Source organism: Bos grunniens, chromosome 16 (assembly GCF_055505025.1).
Source record: "Bos grunniens cultivar Pamir isolate PY7600 chromosome 16, Bosgru_T2T1.0, whole genome shotgun sequence".
Taxonomy (NCBI): domain Eukaryota; kingdom Metazoa; phylum Chordata; class Mammalia; order Artiodactyla; family Bovidae; genus Bos; species Bos grunniens.
The window spans coordinates 61,572,122-61,594,985 of NC_141180.1; the positions used below are offsets into that span (position 1 = coordinate 61,572,122).

At 37.3% G+C, this 22,864-nt stretch overlaps 1 protein-coding gene across 1 annotated transcript in view; it reads left to right on the forward strand.

Annotated features, from left to right (window-relative positions):
• Positions 1 to 6,287, forward strand: part of USH2A (usherin) — a 300,571-nt gene extending 294,284 nt beyond the window's left edge. Inside the window, exon 23 of the mRNA XM_086345320.1 lies at positions 3,240 to 6,287. Coding sequence (XP_086201446.1) covers positions 3,240 to 3,484 — 245 coding nt within the window. The 3' untranslated portion in view covers positions 3,485 to 6,287. The remainder of the gene's footprint in view (positions 1 to 3,239) is intronic.
• The last annotated feature ends 16,577 nt before the right edge of the window (positions 6,288 to 22,864 follow it).

The following is a 22,864-nucleotide window of genomic DNA, read 5'->3' on the forward strand; positions in this document are numbered from 1 at the left end:
TTGCTGCAAATGGCCTTGTTTCATTCTTTTATATGGCTGAGTAATATTCTATTGTATATATGTACTGCATCTTCTTTTTTCATTTCTCTTTTGATGATGTTTAGATTGCTTCCATGTCCTGGCTATTGTAAATGGTGCTGCAATGCACATTGGAGTACCAGGGGGAAAAGGGGTGGGGATAATTGGGGTACTGGGGTTGATGTATATCCCCTGCTATACATAAAACAGGTGACTAACAAGGACCTACTATATAGCATAGGGAACTCTTCTCAATACAATGTAATGACGTGTATGGGAAAGTGAAAGTAATAGTGTTAGTCACTCAGTCGTGTCCAGCTCTTTGCGACCCCATGGACTGTAGCCCGCCAGGCTCTTCTGTCCATGGAATTCTCCAGGCAAGAATACTGGAGTAGGTTGTCATTCCCTTCTCCAGGGGCTCTTCCTGATGCAGGGATCAAACCCGGATCTCCTGCATTGCAGGCAGATTCTTTACTATCTGAGCCACTAGGGAAGCCCCTATATGGGAAAAAAATTTTAAAAAAAGAGTAGATGTATGTTTATGTGTAACTGATTCACTTTGCTGTACAGCAGAAACTAATATTGTAAATCAACTTTACTCCAATAAAATTTTTCTTAAATTTTAAAATAAAAAGAATAAAATTCTTCTGCAATTAAGAAGTACAGGAGGTTTATTCATGATTTCATTAAATAGTTAAAATGGAATTTCTATTTTCAACACATCAACTATGTGTAATTTGTAATTTGCTAAGTCTTTGCTGTCCAACATGGTAGCTATATATAGTGCTACTGCTGCTACTGCTAAGTCACTTCAGTCGTGTCCGAATCTGTGCGACCCCAGAGACGGCAGCCCACCAGGCTCCACCGTCCCTGGGATTCTCCAGGCAAGAACACTGGAGTGGGTTGCCATTTCCTTCTCCAATGCATGAAAGTGAAAAGTGAAAGTGAAGTCGCTCAGTCGTGTCCGACTTTTAGCGACCCCATCCATGGACTGCAGCCCACCAGGCTTCCCTGCCCATGGGATTTTCCAGGCAAGAGGACTGGAGTGGGTTGCCATTGCCTTCTCCAATAGTGCTACTTAAATTTAAAATTAATAAAATTAAAAGTTCAAGCCCTTAGTTTCAATAGACACATATCAAGTGTTCAATAATCATATATGGCTAGTGCTTATTAGACAGTACAAATCGAGAATATTTTCACTGAGAAAGTTCAATTGAACATCTCTGAAATAGATGATATTTTTCAAACTGAAACATTCAAGTCTTTGTATCCCAGGTCATTAGGGAACCTTAAGTGGAATACAGAAAACATAGGAGAAATACTCAAAATTCCTCTTCTGTGCTTCTAAGTAGCAAAATTTAGACACTCTAAAAAGATTGAATTGGTCCTTCATTGTTTCTCTGAGCCCAAAACTCAGAAATCTTTGACCGTCCTTCCTCCCAGTTAAGCTTATAGCCAGTGATGGCTTGCTGAAGGTTTAATAGAAAGATGGAACTCCAAATTCCGAAGGTGAGCTTAGTGAGAGAAGAAATTTCTGCGTGGCTTAGCTTTTTGTTTTGTTTTGGATTATTCTGAAGAGAAATCATAGGATATAGAATGAAATCTCTGAGAGCCCACCAGTTAGCTCATTTTTGGCAAAGAGTAGTAAAGGAAATCATGCATAAATTTATATAAGAATAAAAATATCACATAGTTCACAGTGGCAGAAGATGAACAAAATTGTTAATTATCTAAGTTGTTAAACTTTTTGCTCAGCGCACTTTCTTCTTTACTAAAAGTGAAAATAGAATCACAATTGTTTCTCTGTAAAAAGCTGGCCAAGCTTTCTAGAAAGTAACAAATGGTAATTGTTCTAAGTTGATTTAAGGTGAATTTGTTTTCTTGCTTTAAGGGTATTCATTTTTATTCACATCATTTTAATTCACATTTATTGAAACAAAGACTTTGTGCCTATACAAGGCTGTGTTAATACAAGTGTAAATCACAGTCCACAGCTTTAGTTTGGGTCCATAGTAAATAAGCTGGGTGATTATGACATGTGATTTTTTTCTTCACTTTCACCCCTCAAATCCAGCTGACACACTTACAGTGGATATGAATCTCATCGTACAGACTCTTTAAGAAAATAAAAATCAAAATGGGCCTTCATTTGCAACAACTCAGTTGTTAATCTGATCCATTTCCAGTAGGTTTTAAGGGAAGTCTTAAATCTATCCCTCTGAAGATTTGCCAGGAGGCTGCACAGAATTTCCAGTGTCCCTGAACCTCAGATCATGCCGTGGACCCAGCATGCGTGTGAGCATGGGGTACTGACTGCCCAAGGCTCAGGCTCCTGCTACTGGTCGTGTGGTCTCTTTAGGACCCTTGAGGCTGCCCGAAGTCTGTGGTGCCCAGAGAAGAGTTTACAACCCCCTGAGCTCTCAGGCTCATTTCTTCCACGTGGATGGTTTGTTTGGTTTTCAGAGCAGTTTTTGCTTATTTGTTTGTTTTAATTTAGACCAGTTTCTAAGCTTTAAAAAAATCAGAAAATTACGTAAAAAATGACTTTTTAAAAAACAAACTAAAAGATTTGGTGACATTGGTTCGTCATTCCCAAGTCATCCATTGGCTGGCATGAGTTGGTGACCATTTGTCCCCCACTTGGTTCTTCTCAGTCCCCACACTTTCTCTCATCTCCCTAACTAGCCCATTTCAAACATTTCCTTTGCCTGTTTGGCTTCTGTGGATTGCAGCCCTGACCTGATACCACATTAAGACGAGGGACACTGCCCTTTGTGATCAGTAGCCACTGGCTGGTAGTCACTGGCTACAGGATTCACAAGGGATCCTGTAGCTTCCACTCAGGCAGGGCAATTCTCTAGAAAATGGAGCAGCCATGAGCCACTAAAGACCAAGCACAGAAGATGAAGCACCGAAGCACCAGCTTGGGAAAGGGAATCTGGGTGGGGCAGCAATAGATTCTATAGTGTCTGTTAGGTAGCAAGAAAAAACTTTGCTTAATAAAACTTTGTTTAATATTTGTTAGTCATCTAAATTTTCTTTATTTGCCTTTAATACAAATTGTATCTTGAGTTTTCAGTTTCTAGAACCATAGAAATCCTTGAGACCATAATTGATTTAGAATATGCTGTACACAGATGCATGTGAACATATTTGTACGTAGCGGTGTCTAGAGATGGAAGCCAAGTCCTTGAAAGTAATAAGGGTTTTCTAAAATTTAGCACCAGCCCAACTGAGGCCGCCTCTGGTTGAAGGAATCAACAGCACAACCATGCATCTTAGGTGGCTGGCACCTGAAGAGCAGAATGGACCTTCTCCTGTGTATCAACTGGAAAGGAGAGAGCCATCCCTACCGGCTCCGAGGGCCATGGTGATGAAAGGGACTCGCTTCACAGGACATGGATATTATAAGTTCCCCAGCTCCACTCACCCAGTCAATACAGACTTCACGGGTAAGCGTGCTTGATGTCACTTTCCTTATGAGGCACTTAAGCCCCCAAAGTGTTTTCTATTATTCTAATATTCCTTTACAATGAGTTTTTACTATGCCTGTTTTTAGAGATGCTAATGTAGTCTTTTTATGCTTTAGCTTGATTGTGTCGACATACTTTTCTTTTTAGTATTCTGGGGGCGGGGGTGGAAAAGAGGGGTAAGTGGAGGAAAGAAAAGAAAGAAAACGATGTGGGAAGGCAGCCTTATTGGATCAAAGTATGTGCTGGACATGATTCTTGGATGCTATTTACCAGAATGTGTTCCTCAGAGTGGTCTCTTCCTTTGTGGAAAAGAGTTCTGTGGCAAATGAGTTTGAGAAATGCCCCATGCTATTGGAGATGCGTAGTACACATGGAGTTATTACAGTCTCTGAAAAGAAGTGTAAGAAATCTATTTAACTTTGTTTAACTAACTATTCCTAGTACATATTTGATGTAACTTTTTTAAAAAAGGTAACAACTGTTCATACCCTATGTTCTATTGAGAACATTATGGGAAAAAGTAATTTCAGGGAAAGCCTACCTTCTGTGGGTCAGAAGTAGAGTAAGGCCAGTGAAGCACACTATTTAAGGCACCAAAAACTCAGTTGTCCATGTAAATAATATTTTAATACAATATTTTTCAAATAAAAATCAGTGCAAAAACCCCCAGTAAAATATAAACATTTTCTTGTTTTTTTTTCTATTTTCTTTTGTCAATTAATTTTTATTCTAGTATAGTTACTTTACAATGCTTTGTTTCTGCTGTACAGAAAAATGAATCAGCTATACATGTATATATATATATCCCCTCTTTTTTGGACTGCCATACAATTTAGGTCACTACAGACAACTGAGTAAAGTTCCCTGAGCTATACAGTAGGTTCTCATTAGTTATCCATTTTACACATAGTATCATAGTGTATATATGTCAATCCCAATCTCCCAATTCATCTAACACCAGATCCAACCCTCACTGTGTGAGCTAACCTCGTGTGTCTTGCTCAGTTCCTGATTTTACAGATATTATCGTCTGGAAGTCTTTCGCTTTATGAATTACAGTTTTTAGAAGCACTGTTTGACTGTAGGTATAGAAAATAGTAACTATTCATAATACACAGTTTACCATTATTTAAAGAATTTGAAAAGTGTATAATATATATGATTCTATAAATTCAGAATGATATTAATTTAACTCCTAAGAACCTAATTTTGGAGCAATAGCTAGACTTTCAAATATTGCATATGTTGAGGACAATGAAATGGAACTTGAGCTCTGAAACGTAGGTGGGGTGTCATTTTATTTTTACTTAAAGTTGTAAATAGTTTGCTTTTACATGAGGCTGGCTGCTGATGTGTGTTTGCAATGAATCATGATTATGTTCTAGCTGTGATATATTAAGATTAATATATTAAGAGTAACCACTGGCCTAGTACATCCAGCTCCTCCGTGAGTATTAGAAATTCAATCACCGAGCTCCCTGACAACACTCAACTTCTGCTTACTATTCATAAAAGTCAAAGAAAGGAATGAAAAGAAAACATAGGTATCTAGAAAAGAACCTGTGGGTAGAAAGTAAAAGACTTTCTCTCCGATGGAGCTGGAACTGCCTTCCCGGTCCAGCCTTTGGCTTGTGGTGTGTTTCTTCGAGGAATCAGCCTTCTTGCCATTCATCTGGGTAGCGCTGCGGCAGGCATGTCAGCTTGGATTTGCTAGCTAGCCAGCAGACAGATTTTCGATGGGATCACCTACTGCTGTTGCTGTGAAAGACAGAGTGGCCCATCCACCGTTAATAAATTTAGTCGTCTGCGCGGCCTCCCTTGCCGGCCTTAGACTCCGAGGTGCACGGGCTAGGGGCAGATGCAGCGTCTGGGAAGTTTTCCAAATTCCTCTTTAAAAAAGTTAGGTCATAAACACGGGCCTCACGAAGCAGGATCCTTCTGTCTGTAACAAAGCCTCCAGCTGCACAGAAAATGTGTTTGGAGTCCACATCATCTGAAGGACAAGGCAGGGAGATCACAGTTTTGGCTTGAACGACTCCCGGGAGCTTTGGTGATTCCTGGAGAGTAAGTAGTTCTCCTGCATTTAGGCACATTTTGGGGCCTCACGTGCTCCTTTGTATGAGCCGCGTGGCTTGCTTTGAAGGCTATGTTAACTTTGAAAGTAACCTGGTCTCCATCAAGTTATTTATTGGTTTGACACTTTGGCTTACCTGGCAGGTTTGGTTGGATACTTTTATTGAGTTGGGTCATGGTTTAACTAAATTTACCCAATCAATGAGCCAAGATAAGTTTACAAAAGTAACTTAATGGCTTTCCTTTAATTTGTATCTTCTTATGTAGAAAGGAATAGTTAGCATCACACATTTATTTTCCTTGTACATTCTGTCATTCATTCCCTCTACAACCATGGAAGATATTTCTGCCTTCCTGGATTATGAGGAAATGAGGCTCCAGTAACTGGGTCCCCCAAATTGCCACAGCTGCTGAACTGAAATGTGAATTTGGAGTCTTCTGGTTCAAAAGCTGGTACTTTGCCAGAGGGGGCGTGAGCACCCATAGACAGTTCTTTAGAGACAGAACAGAACAAGTATCTTTTTTTTTTTTTCAAGAACGTTCTCTGACTTGGGCACGTTACATGTGTTTTCATTGCTTATAGCACTTTATAGTGGCGATGGACAGGGAAGCCTGGCGTGCTGCAGTCCACGTGGTCGCAAAGAGTCAGACACGATTGACTGGTTGAACTGACTGATAGCCTTTTACAGATGAAGAAACAGGTTCCTCCAACGTGAATCCCAGAATGCAGGACAACAAGGTCAAGTTCTGAAAGTAGCAAATGAGGGTGGAAGGCGAAGTAGGTTTTACCCAACACTGCTAAACTTTTTGGATTTGTCTTTTGGTTTTTGGCTTTTCAAGTAATGTGCATGCTAAGTTGCTTCAGTCATGTCTGACTCTTAGCGACCCCACGGACTGTAGCTCACCAGGCTTTTCTGTCCATGGAATTCTCCAGGCAGGAACACTGGAGGAGGTTGCCATTTCTTACTCCAGGGGATTTTCCTGACCCAGGGATAGAATATGTGTCTCCTGCATTGGCAGGCAGATTCTTTACCACCAGCACCACCTGGGAAGCCCTTTCAAGTAACAAAAACATATAGTAGTATTGGCATTATATATTTACTTGTATCCCCAAAGATTTCTGGGAGTGAGATTATTTTTTCTATATCAATTAATTCTAGAGGGTTCCTAAAACTAGATTTTTCTAACACTGAAAAAATTACTTTAAATGTGCTGAAGTGCTCTGTGCCAAACAGTGCTTTCAACTCATGATCCTATAAATTTCATGCAATTTCTATATTCTGAGGAAAATTTAATAAGCAAATCCTGGACACCTCTAAGATGATGAATTATATTTAAAAAGTGAATAATTATAAGAAGAACTCAGATGTCTTTTATTTCGATTCAGTTCAAAATCTCAAACTCTAACTAAAAATGATTCCTGAAATATGAATGGAGATATGAAATAACTCAAACACAAATAGACAATGATGTGTATTTTTATACATATTTTATACAAGAAAAATGTGAGATTTCACCCATCAATAACAGGATTTGTAAATATACTCGCAACATATTTCATGGTCATAGCAATATGTTGAAAGTCTCAGTATAAATTTATCTTATTACTATAGTTCAAGAAATGAATCTTTCATATAACTCCCTCCTCTTCCATATATTTGCTTTAAATATTTTTACCTCAAATGGTGAATGAAAACAATTCAAATATTGATTCATATATTTGAATATATGTTTATGTTGCTCAATATAGAAATTATTAAGCTTAGTAATGTAAATGAACTCTGTCAAAGTCTACTTTGGGGTTGAAAAATGAACCAGATTAATCTTTTTTACAATCTGTCATTAGTCCTTTTCTTTTCTGATACAAATATTGTTTCAAAAGTCTAATTTTTAGGAAGGGTGTATTATCAGTCATTTGCATCATAGTATAAATACATCCCCCCCATTTCTTTACAATTAAGAATAAGGGATTGGGAGCAGACTAACAGATATGTTGCAAATCTAAGCCCCATTATTTATTAGTTAAATATAATTAGACAAACCACTTAATCATCTGTGTGCCTCTTTTTCCTTTTATTAAAATTGACATAATGCTACTTACAATACTGATATCAAGCAAGTAGGTTAGGATTAAATGGGATAGCTCATCCAATAAACTTTGCACACATAGATAAGTTTATAGTCATTCAATATTAGCTATCACCTATTACTCATTTAACAAATATTTATTAATACCTACTATGAGACAGATTTTATAAAATCTTCTGCAATTTGTAAAATCATTATTCTGTTAATTCATCTGCTGCTGCACATATGTTTGCCTAAATGTCATATCTGGGGCATGAATAATATGCAATTTCTATATTAAAATGTGATATTTAATGTGTTACTGAAAACAGTTAAATTAATCTACCTAGTGTTGAGACATTAGATAAACTACATTCATGTGGGTCTAGTCATGCTCATCTGTTAACCTGAGACTTGTACTGAATGGTCAGTTCCTTTAACTTCTAAAATTCCAAATCGATAAGCATAGGAAATTTAAGTAGCCTCAAAAATTCAAAATAGAATTTATTACTGAGGCAGCTGTGAGATTAAAAACACTTAGATTTAACTGTTTTGTTGTCATTCTTTCATATAATATATTCACAATTCGTTGTTGTTGTTTAGTCTCTCAATCGTGTCCTATTCTTTGTGACCCCATCGACTGCAGCATTCTAGGCTTCCCTGTCCTTCACTGTCTCCCAGAGTTTGCTCAAACTCGTGTCCATTGAGTTGAAGATGCCATCTAGTCATCTCTTCCTCTGTCATGCCCTTCTCCTCCTGCCCTCAATCTTTCTCAGCATCAGGGGCTTTTCCAGTGAGTTGGCTCTGCATCAGGAAGCCAAAGTATTGGAGTGTCAGCTTCAACATTAGTCCTTCTAATGAATACTCAGCATTGATTTCCTTCAGGATTGACTGGTTTGATCTCCTTGCAGTATAACGGATTCTTAAGAGGTTTGTTCTGCACCACAGTTGGAATGCATCAGTTCTTCAGCACTCAGTCTTCTTTATGATTCAACTCTCACATCTGTACATGGCTACTGGAAAAACCATATCTTTGACTAGATGAACATTTGTTGGCAAAATGATCTCTCTGTTTTGTAATATGCTGTCTGGGTTTGTCATATCTTTTCTTCCAAGGAGAAAGCTTCTTTTGAGTCCATGGCTGCAGTCACCATCCGCAGTGATTTTGGAGCCCAAGAAAATAAAGTCTGTCATTGTTTCTGTTGTGTTTCACCATCTGTTTGCCATGAAGTGATGGGACCAGATGCCATGATCTTAGTGTTTTGTATGTTGAGTTTTAAGCCAGCTTTTTCACTCTCCTCTTTCATCTTCATCAAAAGGCTCTTTAGTTCCTCTTTGCTGTCTGCCGTCACCATGATGTCATCTGCACATCTCAAGTTATTGATATTTCTCCTGGTAATCTTGAGTCCAGCTTGTGTTTCATCCAGTCCAGCATTTTGCATGATTTACTCTACATGTAAGTTAAATAAGCAGGGTGACAGTATACAGCCTTGACATACTCCTTTCCCAAATTTGAACCAGTTCGTTGTTCCATGTCTGGTTCTAACTGTTGCTTTTTGACCTGCGTATAGGTTTCTCAGGAGACAGGTAAGGTGGCCTGGTATTCCCCTCTCTTTAAGTATTTTCCACAGTTTTTTGTGATCCATACAGTTAAAGGTTTTAGCACAATGAAGTAGATGTTTTTCTGGAATTCCCTTGCTTTTTCTATGATTCAGTCCAGTTGAGTGTGAAGTCAAGTGGGCCTTAGGATGCGAATAAAGCTAGTGGAGGTGATAGAATTCCAGCTGAGCTATTTCAAATCCTAAAAAGATGATGCTTTTAAAGTGATGCACTCAAGATGCCAGCAAATTTGGAAAACTCAGCAATGGCCTCAGGACTGGAAAAGGTTAGTTTTCGTTCCAATCCCAAAGAATGCTCGAACTACCACATTCACAATTTAGGATTAACATATTTTTGTTCTTTTTCTCTACTAATCCGAAGAATTTATGGGGCAAATTCTAGGAATAACTTGAGTGATATGGGGAAAATTGCTCAATATAAAATGGATATTCAAATCTTGGGTTATATCAGAGGGTTTAAAGAAGACCTAAGTTCCACATAATTTCATGATCATGATTTTAGAACTGGAAAATAGTGTGCACACTCATAATGAATTATTCCCCTGGTTGCATGGAGTTAATAGTACTTTGTCTTTGCAAAACAGTAACAGAGCAATTCTGGAGAAAAAAAAAATTTTTGCTTATTTTCAGGATTGCAGAGTAAATCCACTTACAAAAAGAATTTCACTAGTAATCCAAACGGAACCTGGTACAAATAGCAAACTACAATACTGCTCAGATTGGCATTCCAAAGGTGACCCTTTCTCTCCTTGTCACTTTTTTTTCCTATTAGTGAAAACAGGTCCATGATCATTTGGGGGAAGGTTTGACTATTGTAGTATCCAGATGCCAATCACACCCGCCTTTTAAACTGCCTTTACTGGTGACCCTGCCCAGAAATCAGGAACTGCCTTTGGGGAGATCTTTGTAGCAACCCACTGGGGAGATGAGCACACATGTGCACCTGGATGTAATTCCCTTTTATTTGTCTTCATGAAAAATGTGATTACTGATGTTGAATATCTTGCAGATGAGAACTCTGTACACTTTCTTCATAATAATGCTGTTCAAGGACACCAAATGATTGTCTTACAGTTTTGTCTCTTAGTATTTGCCTTCCCTAAAATGGCTGAACTAAATGCTTTGGGATCCAGAAATACACTTAATTACTGACTCATAAAGAGAGAAATGCAACCCCCAAATCAATATCTTTTAAAAGCATATATTTTATATTTTTGCTATATGATATTTATGTTTTATTATTCTTGTATTATTTTTAGTGAACTGAGACACTAAAACACCGCATTAAAGGAAAGCCGATTCTAAGCAGTTACAGTGAAGGTATAAGTAGGGCAAACTTCTTCAGATACACTAATTAGTAAAAGCATATTAATTCTGACCTTCAGTACCCTTGGTGTCCCACTATTTGTTTTCGTCTGTCTAGGAGCAAGTAGTTTTGCCAGAAAGTTCTAAAAAAAAAAGAAAGAAAACACTAAATAAAATGCCAAGTCTTTTCAAAGCATATTTAAACCACAAATTTATTTAAACTTTGACGTTAGATTTCAACCAAATCATTTGTTGAAAAGCAAATATATGCATCAACTATGTGGCCTACCAGTTTAACAAGCAGGCAATAATGATATAAAAAAATAAAGGCGAGAGTAAGAATGTAGAACTTGAGGGCAAAGTAAAGAAGTGGAGCTCAAGCAATAATGAGAGTCCATGGGTGTTTCTGATGTGAATCAAGAGATGTGACTGTCTGCTGAGCTCATCTTTATTGACTGAGAGGGAAAAGGATGAAATGCATATTCTTAGAATAAAAGAAGTCAAACTAACCCATGATAACTAGAGATAGAGGTGACTATTTAAGATTGTTTCGTTTTTATTACCTTTGGTAGAGAGGTAAGCCCTTAGAAATGCTTTCAGATAATATTGAAGGATGGGAGAAGACTGTTTTCTCTGTATTCATCATAAAGGCTGGCTTCAGAGGACTACATTTGTTTTAACCTTGCATTTTTAAGGTGACTAATTTTGAAGCACATTTCTGTAATGTTGCTTTGTGTTTGGAAAGTTAACAGTAGGTTGGTCTGCAAGTAAATTGTTTCACTTCAGAATTTCATCTCAGGTTTCATGAAACAATCATTTCACCAGGACGTTTTCCTCTCATCAAAATTTGTATACCTTTTTGGGGGGTTTGATTTTGCTGAGATGGTCAAAATGAATGAAATTGCAAACTTGCCTTTGCATGAAGAACCCTTCCTTTTCTGTAAACTTCTCTCAAATAAGTCTAGACCAGAGGGTTATGAAATTCTCCTCTAAAGGTCCAGACAGTGGTTTTGACCGTATGGGCCACGAGATCTCTGTCACAGCGTCTCAGTTCTGTCATGGTGGCATGAAAGCAGGCATCAACAGTATGTGAACAAAGAAGGGTAGCCATGTTCCAAAAAGATTTTCTTTACAAAAATGGGCAGCAGGCTGTTAGTTTGCCTATTCCTGGTGTAAAGTTTGCCTCTCCTTGGTTCTAAAAAAGATTAATACATAATTTCATAATTAATGAAGCATTTTTCTTTCTTCTGCCCTAATGCTGTTGCTGCTGCTAAGTTGCTTCACTCGTGTCCGACTCTGTGTGACCCCATAGACGGCAGCCCACCAGGCTCCCCCGTCCCTGGGATTCTCCAGGCAATAACACTGGAGTGGGTTGCCATTTCCTTCTCCAATGCATGAAAGTGAAAAAATAAAGTGAAGTCGCTCAGTCATGTCCGACTCCTAGCGACCCCACCAGGCAGCCCACCAGGCCCCTCCATCCATGGGGTTTTCCAGGCAAGAGTACTGGAGTGGGGTGCCATTGCCTTCTATGGCCCTAATGCTAGGAAGCCTAAAGATAAGTGGAAAGGAGCTCAGATAGAAGAAGTAAGAGTGAAAAACCAGCACAACAAAGTAGACAGTAATGCTTGATAATTTCAAATATATTGAAATAGCATCCTTTCTGCTCAACAGTCTTCGGTGGCCAGAAATCCAACCCAACATGGACCATGTCAATATAATAGAATAATCTTTTCCTTGCAGTAAACTATTTTTGTTAGCTGCTAATGCTCTGTTAACCAGCATAAAGCATCTGGTTTCCCCATCTCTTATATTACCAAATCAAGATGTGTTGTTGCCTGATATACTACTGTACATGTGTTCTCACACACTCATTCCTCATTCTCAAACACACACTTACCACCCCATTCCCAGGTTGCCTCAGTTCAGTTCAGTTCAGTTGCTCAGTTGTGTCCAACTCTGCGACCCCATGAACCACAGCACGCCAGGTCTCCCTGTCCATCACCAACTCCCGGAGTTCACTCAGACTCACGTCCATCGAGTCAGTGATGCCATCCAGCCATCTCATCCTCTGTTGTCCCCTTCTCCTCCTGCCCCCAATCCCTCCCAGCATCAGAGTCTTTTCCAATGAGTCAACTCTTGGCATGAGGTGGCCAAAGTATTGGAGTTTCAGCTTTAGCGTCGTTCCTTCCAAAGGACACCCAGGACTGATTTCCTTTAGGATGGACTGGTTGGATCTCCTTGCAGTCCAAGGGAATCTCAAGAGTCTTCTCCAACACCACAGTTCAAAAGAATCAATTCTTCAGTGCTCAGCTTTCTTCACAGTCCAACTCTCACATCCATACATGTCCACTGGAAAAACCATAGCCTTGACTAGACGGACCTTTGTTGGCAAAGTAATGTCTCTGCTTTTGAATATGCTATCTAGGTTGGTCATAACTTTCCTTCCAAGGAGTAAGCGTCTTTTAATTTCATGGCTGCAGTCACCATCTGCAGTGATTTTGGAGCCCCCCAAAATAAAGTCTGACACTGTTTCCACTGTTTCCTTATCTATTTCCCATGAAGTGATGGGACCAGATGCCATGATCTTTGTTTTCTGAATGTTGAGTTTTAAGCCAACTTTTTCTCTCTCCTCTTTCACCTTCATCAAGAGGCTTTTTAGTTCCTCTTCACTTTCTGCCATAGGTTGCCTAGTAGTCTCAAATTTACCTATAGTACTTAAATTGTCCAGTGTCTTTTTGTTTAATATGTTGGCCATTTTGGAATCTACTTTAAGGCTTCATTGTGAAAGAAAAAATATTTCTATCTCTTAATAACATTTAGCATCAATAAGAGAATAATTTTAGTTCTCTTTTCATCCAATTTAAATGGGTGGAAAGGAACTTACAGTGGAAAAAGAATCATAATGGTTAGCAGTGATAGCAAAACTAGTGTCTAGAAAGGTGATTGCTTTTGATTTAATAAAATGAATAATTTTGTATGTGTTTTCTCAGAATAAATTAAACATATTTAAAGATCTGTAGTTAAAACTATTTTATATCAGTTAGGATAAATGTAACATTCATAAAATATTGATTAACTTCCTAAGTCAGAAAGAGAAAGACAAATACTATATGAGATCACTTCTATGTGAAATCTAAAATATGACACAAATGAAAATTTATCTACAAAGCAGAAACAGACTCATAGACATAGGGAACAGATGTTTGGTTGCCAAGGGAGTGGGGATTGAGGGATCAGAAGTTTGGGGATAGCAAATGCAAACTATTGTATGAAGGATGGATAAACAAAAGGTCCTACTATATAGTATAGGGGACTATATTCAATATTCTGTGATAAAACATAATGGAAAAGAATATAAAAAAGAACGTGTCTATATGTTTATCTGAATCACTTTGCTGTACAGCAGAAAAAGTAACTCTGTAAATCCACTATACTGCAATTTAAAGTTTTTGGAAAAAAATACATATACATAGTTGTAGGTTAAAATATTTTTGGGGAAAAAAGATCGACTTCATTTTCAATCAGATAGAAAGAATTCCAGTAATATCATTGTCAAAATTCTGGATCTTTCAAAAGCTAAATTTTAGTGGTCTGAAGAAATGTTTACGAGAACATGCATGAAGAGTTTCACTGCAGTACAGAAATATCGAGTGATATTATGAAGAAGACGTTGAAGGAAGCTCACAAACATATCCCTCAGGTATTTGTTTTGAGATTCAAGAAAGGAAACTCAGTTCTGAACATTCTCTGGACTAAGGCACAGTTTCACTTTGGAGTTTCTTTGACTTTAAGTGCAACCTCACAAGAAAGGCAGGAGGAGGAAAAAGGGAGAAGATATACCTGCTTAGTCATTTGGGTGATAAGTCATCCTGGCAGTGGTGGCCATGTCATCCTCACAAATAAAATGGGTCATAGGAGAATGTGATAAATGAAAGATTAGGACTTGTGGAAGGCTTAAAAAGATGAATAATTTAATGCTTCTCCCATTAAACGGGGCAGAAAATGGAAAACAAATGTAGATGCCTCTTTCTTGGCTTCTCAGTCTCTTCATACCCAGCCCTCCCCCAGCCTCTTCCTTATTCTAGGTTTACCACTTTGTTTACCAAAGTGAATATAACTGGGTATCTGACACAGACACCTGGGAAGTGTCTTTGAACAGTGCTTCTCACTCCCTTCCTTATGGTCTGTTAATTTGTCCTCCACCAGCCATTATAACTCTGATATATTTCTTGGAAATATCCACTAGTCCTATAGCTACTTCCTCATCCAGGTCTATGTTGTGGGTTTCTAAGCCAAAACTTTGACTCCTTTACAGACTGTTTATTCAAATTAATCAGCTTGCTTATCATCCTCTTGCTTAAAACCTTTTATAAGTTTCTTAATAAGATGCCCCATGAACTCTCTTCTGCTTACTTTCTTACCATTCAGCTTCACCTCTTCGTATACTTCCTAGCTTACTCTCCAGGTCTGTGTCTATCTTTCAGTCTCAGCTACTTGAATATACCACACTCTCTTGGGGGCCTAGGTCTTTGAAGATATTGATACCTTTGCTTGAAATGCCTTCCTTTAGTAGCAAGCACTTCTTTTTCTTATTACCCGATTAATACCTTTGTTGTCGTTCAGTCACTCAGTCGTGCCCAGTTCTTTGCAACTCCATGGACTGCAGCATGCCTGCCTTCCCTCTCTTTCACAATCTACCTGAATTTACTCAAACTCAAGTCCTTTGAGTTAGTGATGCCATCCAACCATCTTATCCTCTGTCATCCCCTTCTCCTCCTGCCTTCAATCTTTCCCAGCATCAGTGTCTTTTCCAGTGAGTCAGCTGTTGGCATCCGGTGGCCAAAGTACTGGAACTTCAACTTCAGCATCAGTCCTTCCAATGAATACTCAGCATTGATTTCCCTTAGGATTGACTGTTTTGATCTCTTTTCAGTCCAAGGGACTCTCAAGAGTCTTCTCCAACACCACAGTTCGTAAACACCAATTATTTGGTGCACAATTTTCTTTATGATCCAACTCTCACATCCATACATGACTACTGGAAAAAACAGCTTTGACTATACAGCCTTTGCTGGCAAAGTCACGTTTCTGATTTTTAATATGCTGTCTAGGTTGGTCATAGCTTTTCTTCCAAGGAGCCAGATTCTTTTAATTTCATGGCTGCAGCCACTGTCCACAGTGATTTTGAAACCCAAGAAAATAAAGTCTGTCATTGTTTCCATTGTCTCCCCATCTATTTGCCATGAAGTGATGGGACCAGATACCATGATCTAGTTTTCTAGATGATGAGTTTTAAGCCAGCTTTTTCACTCTCCTCTTTCACCTTCATCCAGAGGCTCTTTAGTACCTCTTCACTTTATGCCATAAGGTTGGTATCATCTGCATATCTGAAATTATTTGTATTTCTGCCAGCAATCTTGATTCCAGCTTGTGCTTCATCCAGCCCTGCATTTCACATGATGTGCTCTGCATATAAGTTAAATAAGCAGGGTGACAATATACAGCCTTGACACACTCCTTTTCCAATTTTGGTCCAGTCTGTTGTTCCATATCTGCTTCTAACTGTTGCTTCTTGACCTGCATACAGGTTTCTCAGGAGACAGGTCAGGTGGTCTGGTATTCCCATCTCTTGAAGAATTTCCCACAGTTCGTTGTGATCCACACATTTTGTTGTGATCCTAAAGTCAAAGGTTTTAGCATAGTCAATGAAACAGAAGTAGATGTTTTTCTGGAATTATCTTGCTTTTTCTATGATCCAACGGACATTGGCAATTTGATATCTTATTCCTCTGCCTTTCCTAAATCCCAGCTTGAACATCTGGAAGCTCTCAGTTCTCATACTGTTGAAGCCTAGCTTGGAGAATTTTGAGTATTACTTTGCTAGCGTGTGAGATGAGTGCAGTTGTGCAGTAGTTTGAGCATTCTTTGGCATTGCCTTTCTTTGGAATTGCGCTGAAAACTGACCATTTCCTGTGGCCACTGCTGAGTTTTCCAAATTTGCTGGCATATTGAGTGCATCACTTTCACAGCATCATCTTTTAGGAATTGAGTTAGCTCAGCTGGAATTCCATCAACTCCATTAGCTTTGTTTGTAGTAATATTTCCCAAGGCCCACTTGACTTCACTTTCCAGGATGTCTGATTCTAGATGAGTGATCATACCTTCTTGGTTATCCAGGTTATTAAGATCATTTTTTAAATAAATCTTCTCTGTATTCTTACCACCTCTTCTTAATATCTTCTGCTTCTGTTAGGTCCATACCATTTCTGTCTTTTATGGTGCCCATTTTTGCATGAAATATTCCTTTGGTATCTTTAATTTTCTTGAAGAGATCTCTATTCTTTCCCATTCTATTGTTTTCCTCCATTTCCTTGCATTGCTCACTTAGGAAGGCTTTCTTATCTATCCTTGCTATTCTTTGGAACTCTGCATCAGATGGATATATCTTTCTTTTTCTCCTTTACCTTTAGCAGCTAGTTTTTTGTCCTTTGTCTTTTCTCAGCCAGTTGTAAGGCCTCCTCAGATCACATTTTTACTCTTTGTATTTCCTTTTCTTGGGGATGGTTTTGATCACCTTCTCCTGTACAATGTTATGAACCTCCATCCATAGTTCTTCAGGCACTCTATCAGATTTAATCCCTTGAATATATTTGTCACTTCCTCTGTATAATCATAAGGGATATTTAGGTCATACCTGAATGACCTAGTGGATTTTCTTACTTTCTTAAATTTAAGTCTCAAATTTGCAATAAGGATTTCACAGTCTGAGCCACAGTCAGCTCCTGGTCTTGTTTTTCCTGACTGTATAGAGCTTCTCCTTTTTTGGCTGCAAAGAATATAATCAGTCTGATTTTGGTATTCACCATCTGGTGACATCCATGTGTAGAGTCTTCTCTTGTGTTTTTGGAAGAGGATGTTTGGTATGATTAATTCCTACTGATCATTAAAATGTCAACTGAGCTGTTCCTTAAATTGTTTCCCCAAAGTTTCCCCTAATCCCATGCCAAAGCTAGATTAAGAACCTCTCCAATGTATGATCACAGAAACCAAGAGTCTTCATTTTAACATTCATCATACACCTTTACAATTTCTTGTTCACTTATCTATATCCCAAATAGACTGAAATTATGACCATTTTCTTCAGTTATAACATTTGTGCCTTGCACATCATAGGACCCAAACCAAATGTCCAATAATGTTGAATCAAGAATTAGCTAAATGAGTTGGATAGAAAATGAAAAGTCTATAAGAAAGGTTGCTTAGCTATAAGAATTACTTAATGATGAGATTTGCAGTACATTAGAACACATCACATAATGTTAAGAGCTACCTTTTTGGAAGTACTGACAGCTTAAAGTGATAACTCAATTTGTCTAGTCTCTATTGGCCCAAGATGTTTAAGAAAATATTTTTTAAACTATATAGTAGTAGAGGAAAAAAGAGATTCTTATTAATGATCCTTAATTGCTGGTGATGTTACTTCTCTGTTATTACAGCTAGAGTCATTTTCTGACCCACTGTATCTGTCACATGATATCATTAGAAATGGGATGTTACATATGTCTTAGACACAGGATCTCCTTAGGTTTATTAAATTTTGAGGTTAATGAATATTTTGACACTTTTACCTATACATATCATTAGGGCTTATTGTGATAGGGTTAGGATGGCAATCATAATAAACATATATAGTACAATAAAAAGCACTTTTAATCTTGGAAGTGCCTTATAAACAACAGTGATCCATGCTATGGATGGATTAACAGCATCAAATTGATTGAATTCTATTTCAAGGGCAGTGGTGGTATTAACATTGACATTCTTGTTCAGAAGGAATGCAGCAGTGGCAGGGGTAGAGTGCAGGTTCTGAAGTCAGATTCCCCAGATTTAAAATTTGGCTTCTCTACACCCTGGTGTTTAACTCTGCCTAGTCATTTCTCTACTCTCCAGCTCAGTTTCTTCATCTCTAAAGTGGGTTATTATAAGATTTCAATGCAGAAATCACCATAAAGGATTAGCACACAATATCATAATAGTCATTATTATATATGCATTTAATGGCTGGTGTTTTGGAATTCAGGATTTTGAACTGTGTGCTGTTATACTCATGCATGTACTTTATGTGCTTAAACCACATAAATCTTGATGATATTCTTCTTATAACCTCTGTCTACTCTCTGATTTTTCACTTCATGTTATTCAGTCTATGAAGTTCGATTTTTAAGTTGCCTTCCCTGTCTAGAGACTTAGATGTTTTATCTCTCATAACTGAATTGTGAATGATTACTTTACATTTTAACATATGCTTATAAATCGAAGTCTATTTCTTGTATTTTCCTCATTATCATGTTCCTTAAAAAAGAAGACACTTTCAATGTGTCAGTTTTCTCACCTATCAATCATTCCTTGGGCTTCCCTGGTGGCTCAACTGGTAAAGATTACACCTGCAATGCGGGAGACCTGAGTTCGATCCCTGGGTTGGGAAGATCCCCTGAAGAAAGGAACGACTACCTACTCCAGTATTCTGAACTGAAGAACTCCATAGACTGTATAGTCCATGGGGTCGCGAGAGTTGGACGCGACTGAGAGACTTTCACTTTAACAAATCGCTCCTTAATCTGTCACTTGTCTTTTTTTGCCCACTGCTTTCTTGTAAATGCTTCCTTCAAGATTATCAATAATTTTCAAAAGAAGGGCTATTTCTAATCCTCAACTGTGTGCCCCTAAATAATAATGTTGTCATTATACCCTTTTAAACATATAAATAAACTAAATATTTCTCACTAGACTTCTGCTTCTGTTTTCTGCAAATTTATTTTCAAACTTTTGACTCTGCTTTCTACCTCCACCTTTAAATGGAAGAGCTTGATCATTATTGGATGTACTGTGAATCTTTACCATTTTCCCAGTGGCTCAGATGGTAAAGAATCTGCCAGCAATGCAGGAGACCCGGGTTCAATCCCTGGGCTGTGAAGATCCCCTGGAGAAGGAACTGGCAACCCACTCGAGTATTCTTGCCTGGAAAGTCTCATGGACAGAGGAGCCTGGAGGGCTACAGTCCATGGGATTGTAAAGAGTCGGACAGGACAGAAGTGACTTAGCACAGATGCATGCCAAATGCTATGATTGGTGTTTTAGAAAGAATATTGGGTAAAAAAGACACAGCCCCTAACCTTAGGGAGCTTGGAAGCTTGCAGTGAAATCAGGCATCAAACGTGTAATGAAATAATTGCAAGGGATTCCTGACTCCAGCTGTGATGCATGTCAAAAAATCCTCCTGCTGATAAAAAATAAAAAGCTGGATAAAATTTCTTAATAATATGGTTGTATCAAGACAGTACTGTTTAACTAGGACTGCCAAGACTTGTGGGATCAAGTTAACAGAAATAAGAAAAACCATTTCAGTGAGCTTTTTATTTATCTTTTGTGTTTTCCTTCTATTTATTTTATCCTAACTGCTATATTGCATAGTCTTGGGTGTGGAGATGGAGGAAGCTTGGCTTGAAAGACAAAAAAATTAGAGTTCAGGGCCTACCAAGGAGGAAGGCCCCTGGTAAATATGTCAGATGTTCAGTTGAAATTCTAGCAATGGAAACAAATGAGAAATAGAGCAGTCATCCAAAAGCAGGAAGTAAACCCTCAACACATCTGAACTGCCGGTAGAGTAGAAGTTGTCTTTCTGCCAGAATAGTGTAAATATTTGTTGCAAGAAGACAGCATCAATAAGAGTCTACATTTCTAAAATACACAATGTTTGCTATTCAATGAAAAATTACCAGGAATACCGAAACTATAGGCCCTAATAAATGAAAAATTACAGATCCTCAAGTAATCTAGACATATTTGATATGTATATGCACATGCATAAAAGTTTGTATATGAAAATTATATATGTATAAAATAGCTATGATTAGTATTATAAATAAAATAAAAGATGCAGAATTCAAATGGAGAGTTGGAATATATGAGAATAGGAGTTCTAGAATTAAAATAATACCTAAATTCAAATCTCGGCAGAAAGAATTTCGACTCTCTCCCTGTTGGAGTAAATAATAGTAGACTAATCTTAAGCTATGAATGTTTGAATACATGTTTTAGTAAATAAAGGGAATAGTTAGAAATCAAGTATCTAAGCTTCTAACTCAGTGAGAAACCAGAAAAAGCAAATGGAAGCCCCCAAATTTGAAAGAAAGAAGTAGTAAAAATAAAAGCAAAAATTAATGAAATAGGAAAAGACAAAAATGTAAGGAAGAAAAGAAGACCAAAATATCTATATGGTTTACCACATTAACCTAATAAAGATGAAACCTTTTAAATTATCTCTATGGAGTCAATAAATACATTTGATAAAGTTCTCATCAAACTAAGAATGAAACATTTTTTTTATAAAAATATATTTTTAATAAAATATTACTAGTATAAAATATTGAATACTTTCTCCCAGATGTCAGGAATAGGACAAGGAATTCCACTATCACCACCTTTATTCAATATTATATTGGAAGTACTAGCCATAACAATGTAGCAAAAAAAAAAAAAAAGGACATTAAGAATGTTAAAGAAGTAAGCTATCTTTATTTGCATGCAGATATAATGACTGTATATAGAAGAATCAAGATAGTATATAAGCTATCCAGTTTAATAAGTACATATAGCAAGAATTCTGTGTAAAGATCACTATTCCTAAATCAAATGTTTCTATTGAACAACAAAAGGTAATCAGAAAAAGAAAAAAAATTAGTGCCACTTATAATATCACCAAAACGTATAAAAGATTTAGAAACAAACCCAGTTTAAAAAAAATAATGCAAGACTTCTGCAATGAAACCTACAGGATGTTTCCTTGAAAAATTGAAGAAAACCTAAATAAATGATGAGATACTCATGTTCATGGATATGAAGACTTAATGCGATTAAATAGCAAATCTTTCTAATTTTATCTGTAGAATCCATGTAGTTCCAGGCAAAATCCCAGGATTTTGGGGAAATTGGCAACCTGACTCTAAAACGTATATGGAAAAGAAGAGGACTTAGAGTAGCCAAGGTTATACTGAAGAAAGACAAAGCTGGAGGATTTACACTATGACATATCAGGACTATTTATAAAGCTACAGTAGGTAAGGGAGTATAGTATTGGCATAAGCATAGACAAAAATAGACCGATATACTGCCACATAGATATCCAAAATAAATGCATATATATGTGTATCAAAATCATGTGCAAGGTTGTTCTTAGAAACTTTATATTCTTGATAAGCAAAAAATGTTAACAACTCACATTTCCTCCAACAAAATAATGGAAAATAAATTATAATATATTAATTCAATGAACTATGTATACCAGTAAGAATGAACCAAATATCGCATAACACAACAACATGAGTAAATTTCATAACCTATTACTGAGTGAAAGAGGCTCGAAACACAAGAACCTGGTAATCCATTTATATAAATTTCAAGAATTAGAAAATAAATCAGTGTGATGAAAGGAGATGGATAGTAACTGAACAAAAGCAAAATGGAGCCTTCTAAGAGTCAGGAATTAGTCTGTGCCCATAAATATTCATAGCCCCTATTTTAGTGTCATCAAAACCTGGAAACAATACAAATATCCATCCATAGGTGAATGGATAAACAAACCGTGGTATATCCATACCGTGGGATACTACTCAACAATGGGAAGGAATCTGAATTTATATGTTGGTAAAGAAAGCAGGAGAATACTTAATTATAATTCCATTTATATAAAAAATTTTTAAATGCAAACTAATCTAGAGGAGATCAGTGGTGGCCTGGGGCTGAGGAAGAGGGGATGATGGAGATGTTCCATAGTACTTGTAGTAAGGGTTTCACAAGTATATATTTCTTATAACTTTTTTTCCTACATGGCCTGTCCCCACTAGTAAACATTAGTTTGCTGTCTATGTCCATGAGGCTGCTACTTTTTTTTTTTTATTATATTCACTAGTTTGTTAAATTTTTTAGATTCCACATATAAGTGATATCATACAGTATTTACTTTTTCTAACTTATTTCACTTAGCATAATGCCATCTAAGTCAACCATCTGTGTTGTTGCAGATAGCAAAATTTCATAATTTTTTATCCCTGAGTAGTATTCAGGTGCTTGTGTGTGTATATAATCTTTATTCACTCACCTGTTGATGAACATTGAGCTTGTTTCCGTATCTTGGCAATTGTAAGTAATGTCATTGTGGACATTGAGGTGCATATATCTTTTTGAATGATGTTTTTTTTTTTCCTTTTGGGTGTGTATCCAGGAGTGAAATTGCTGGGTTATATGGTAGTT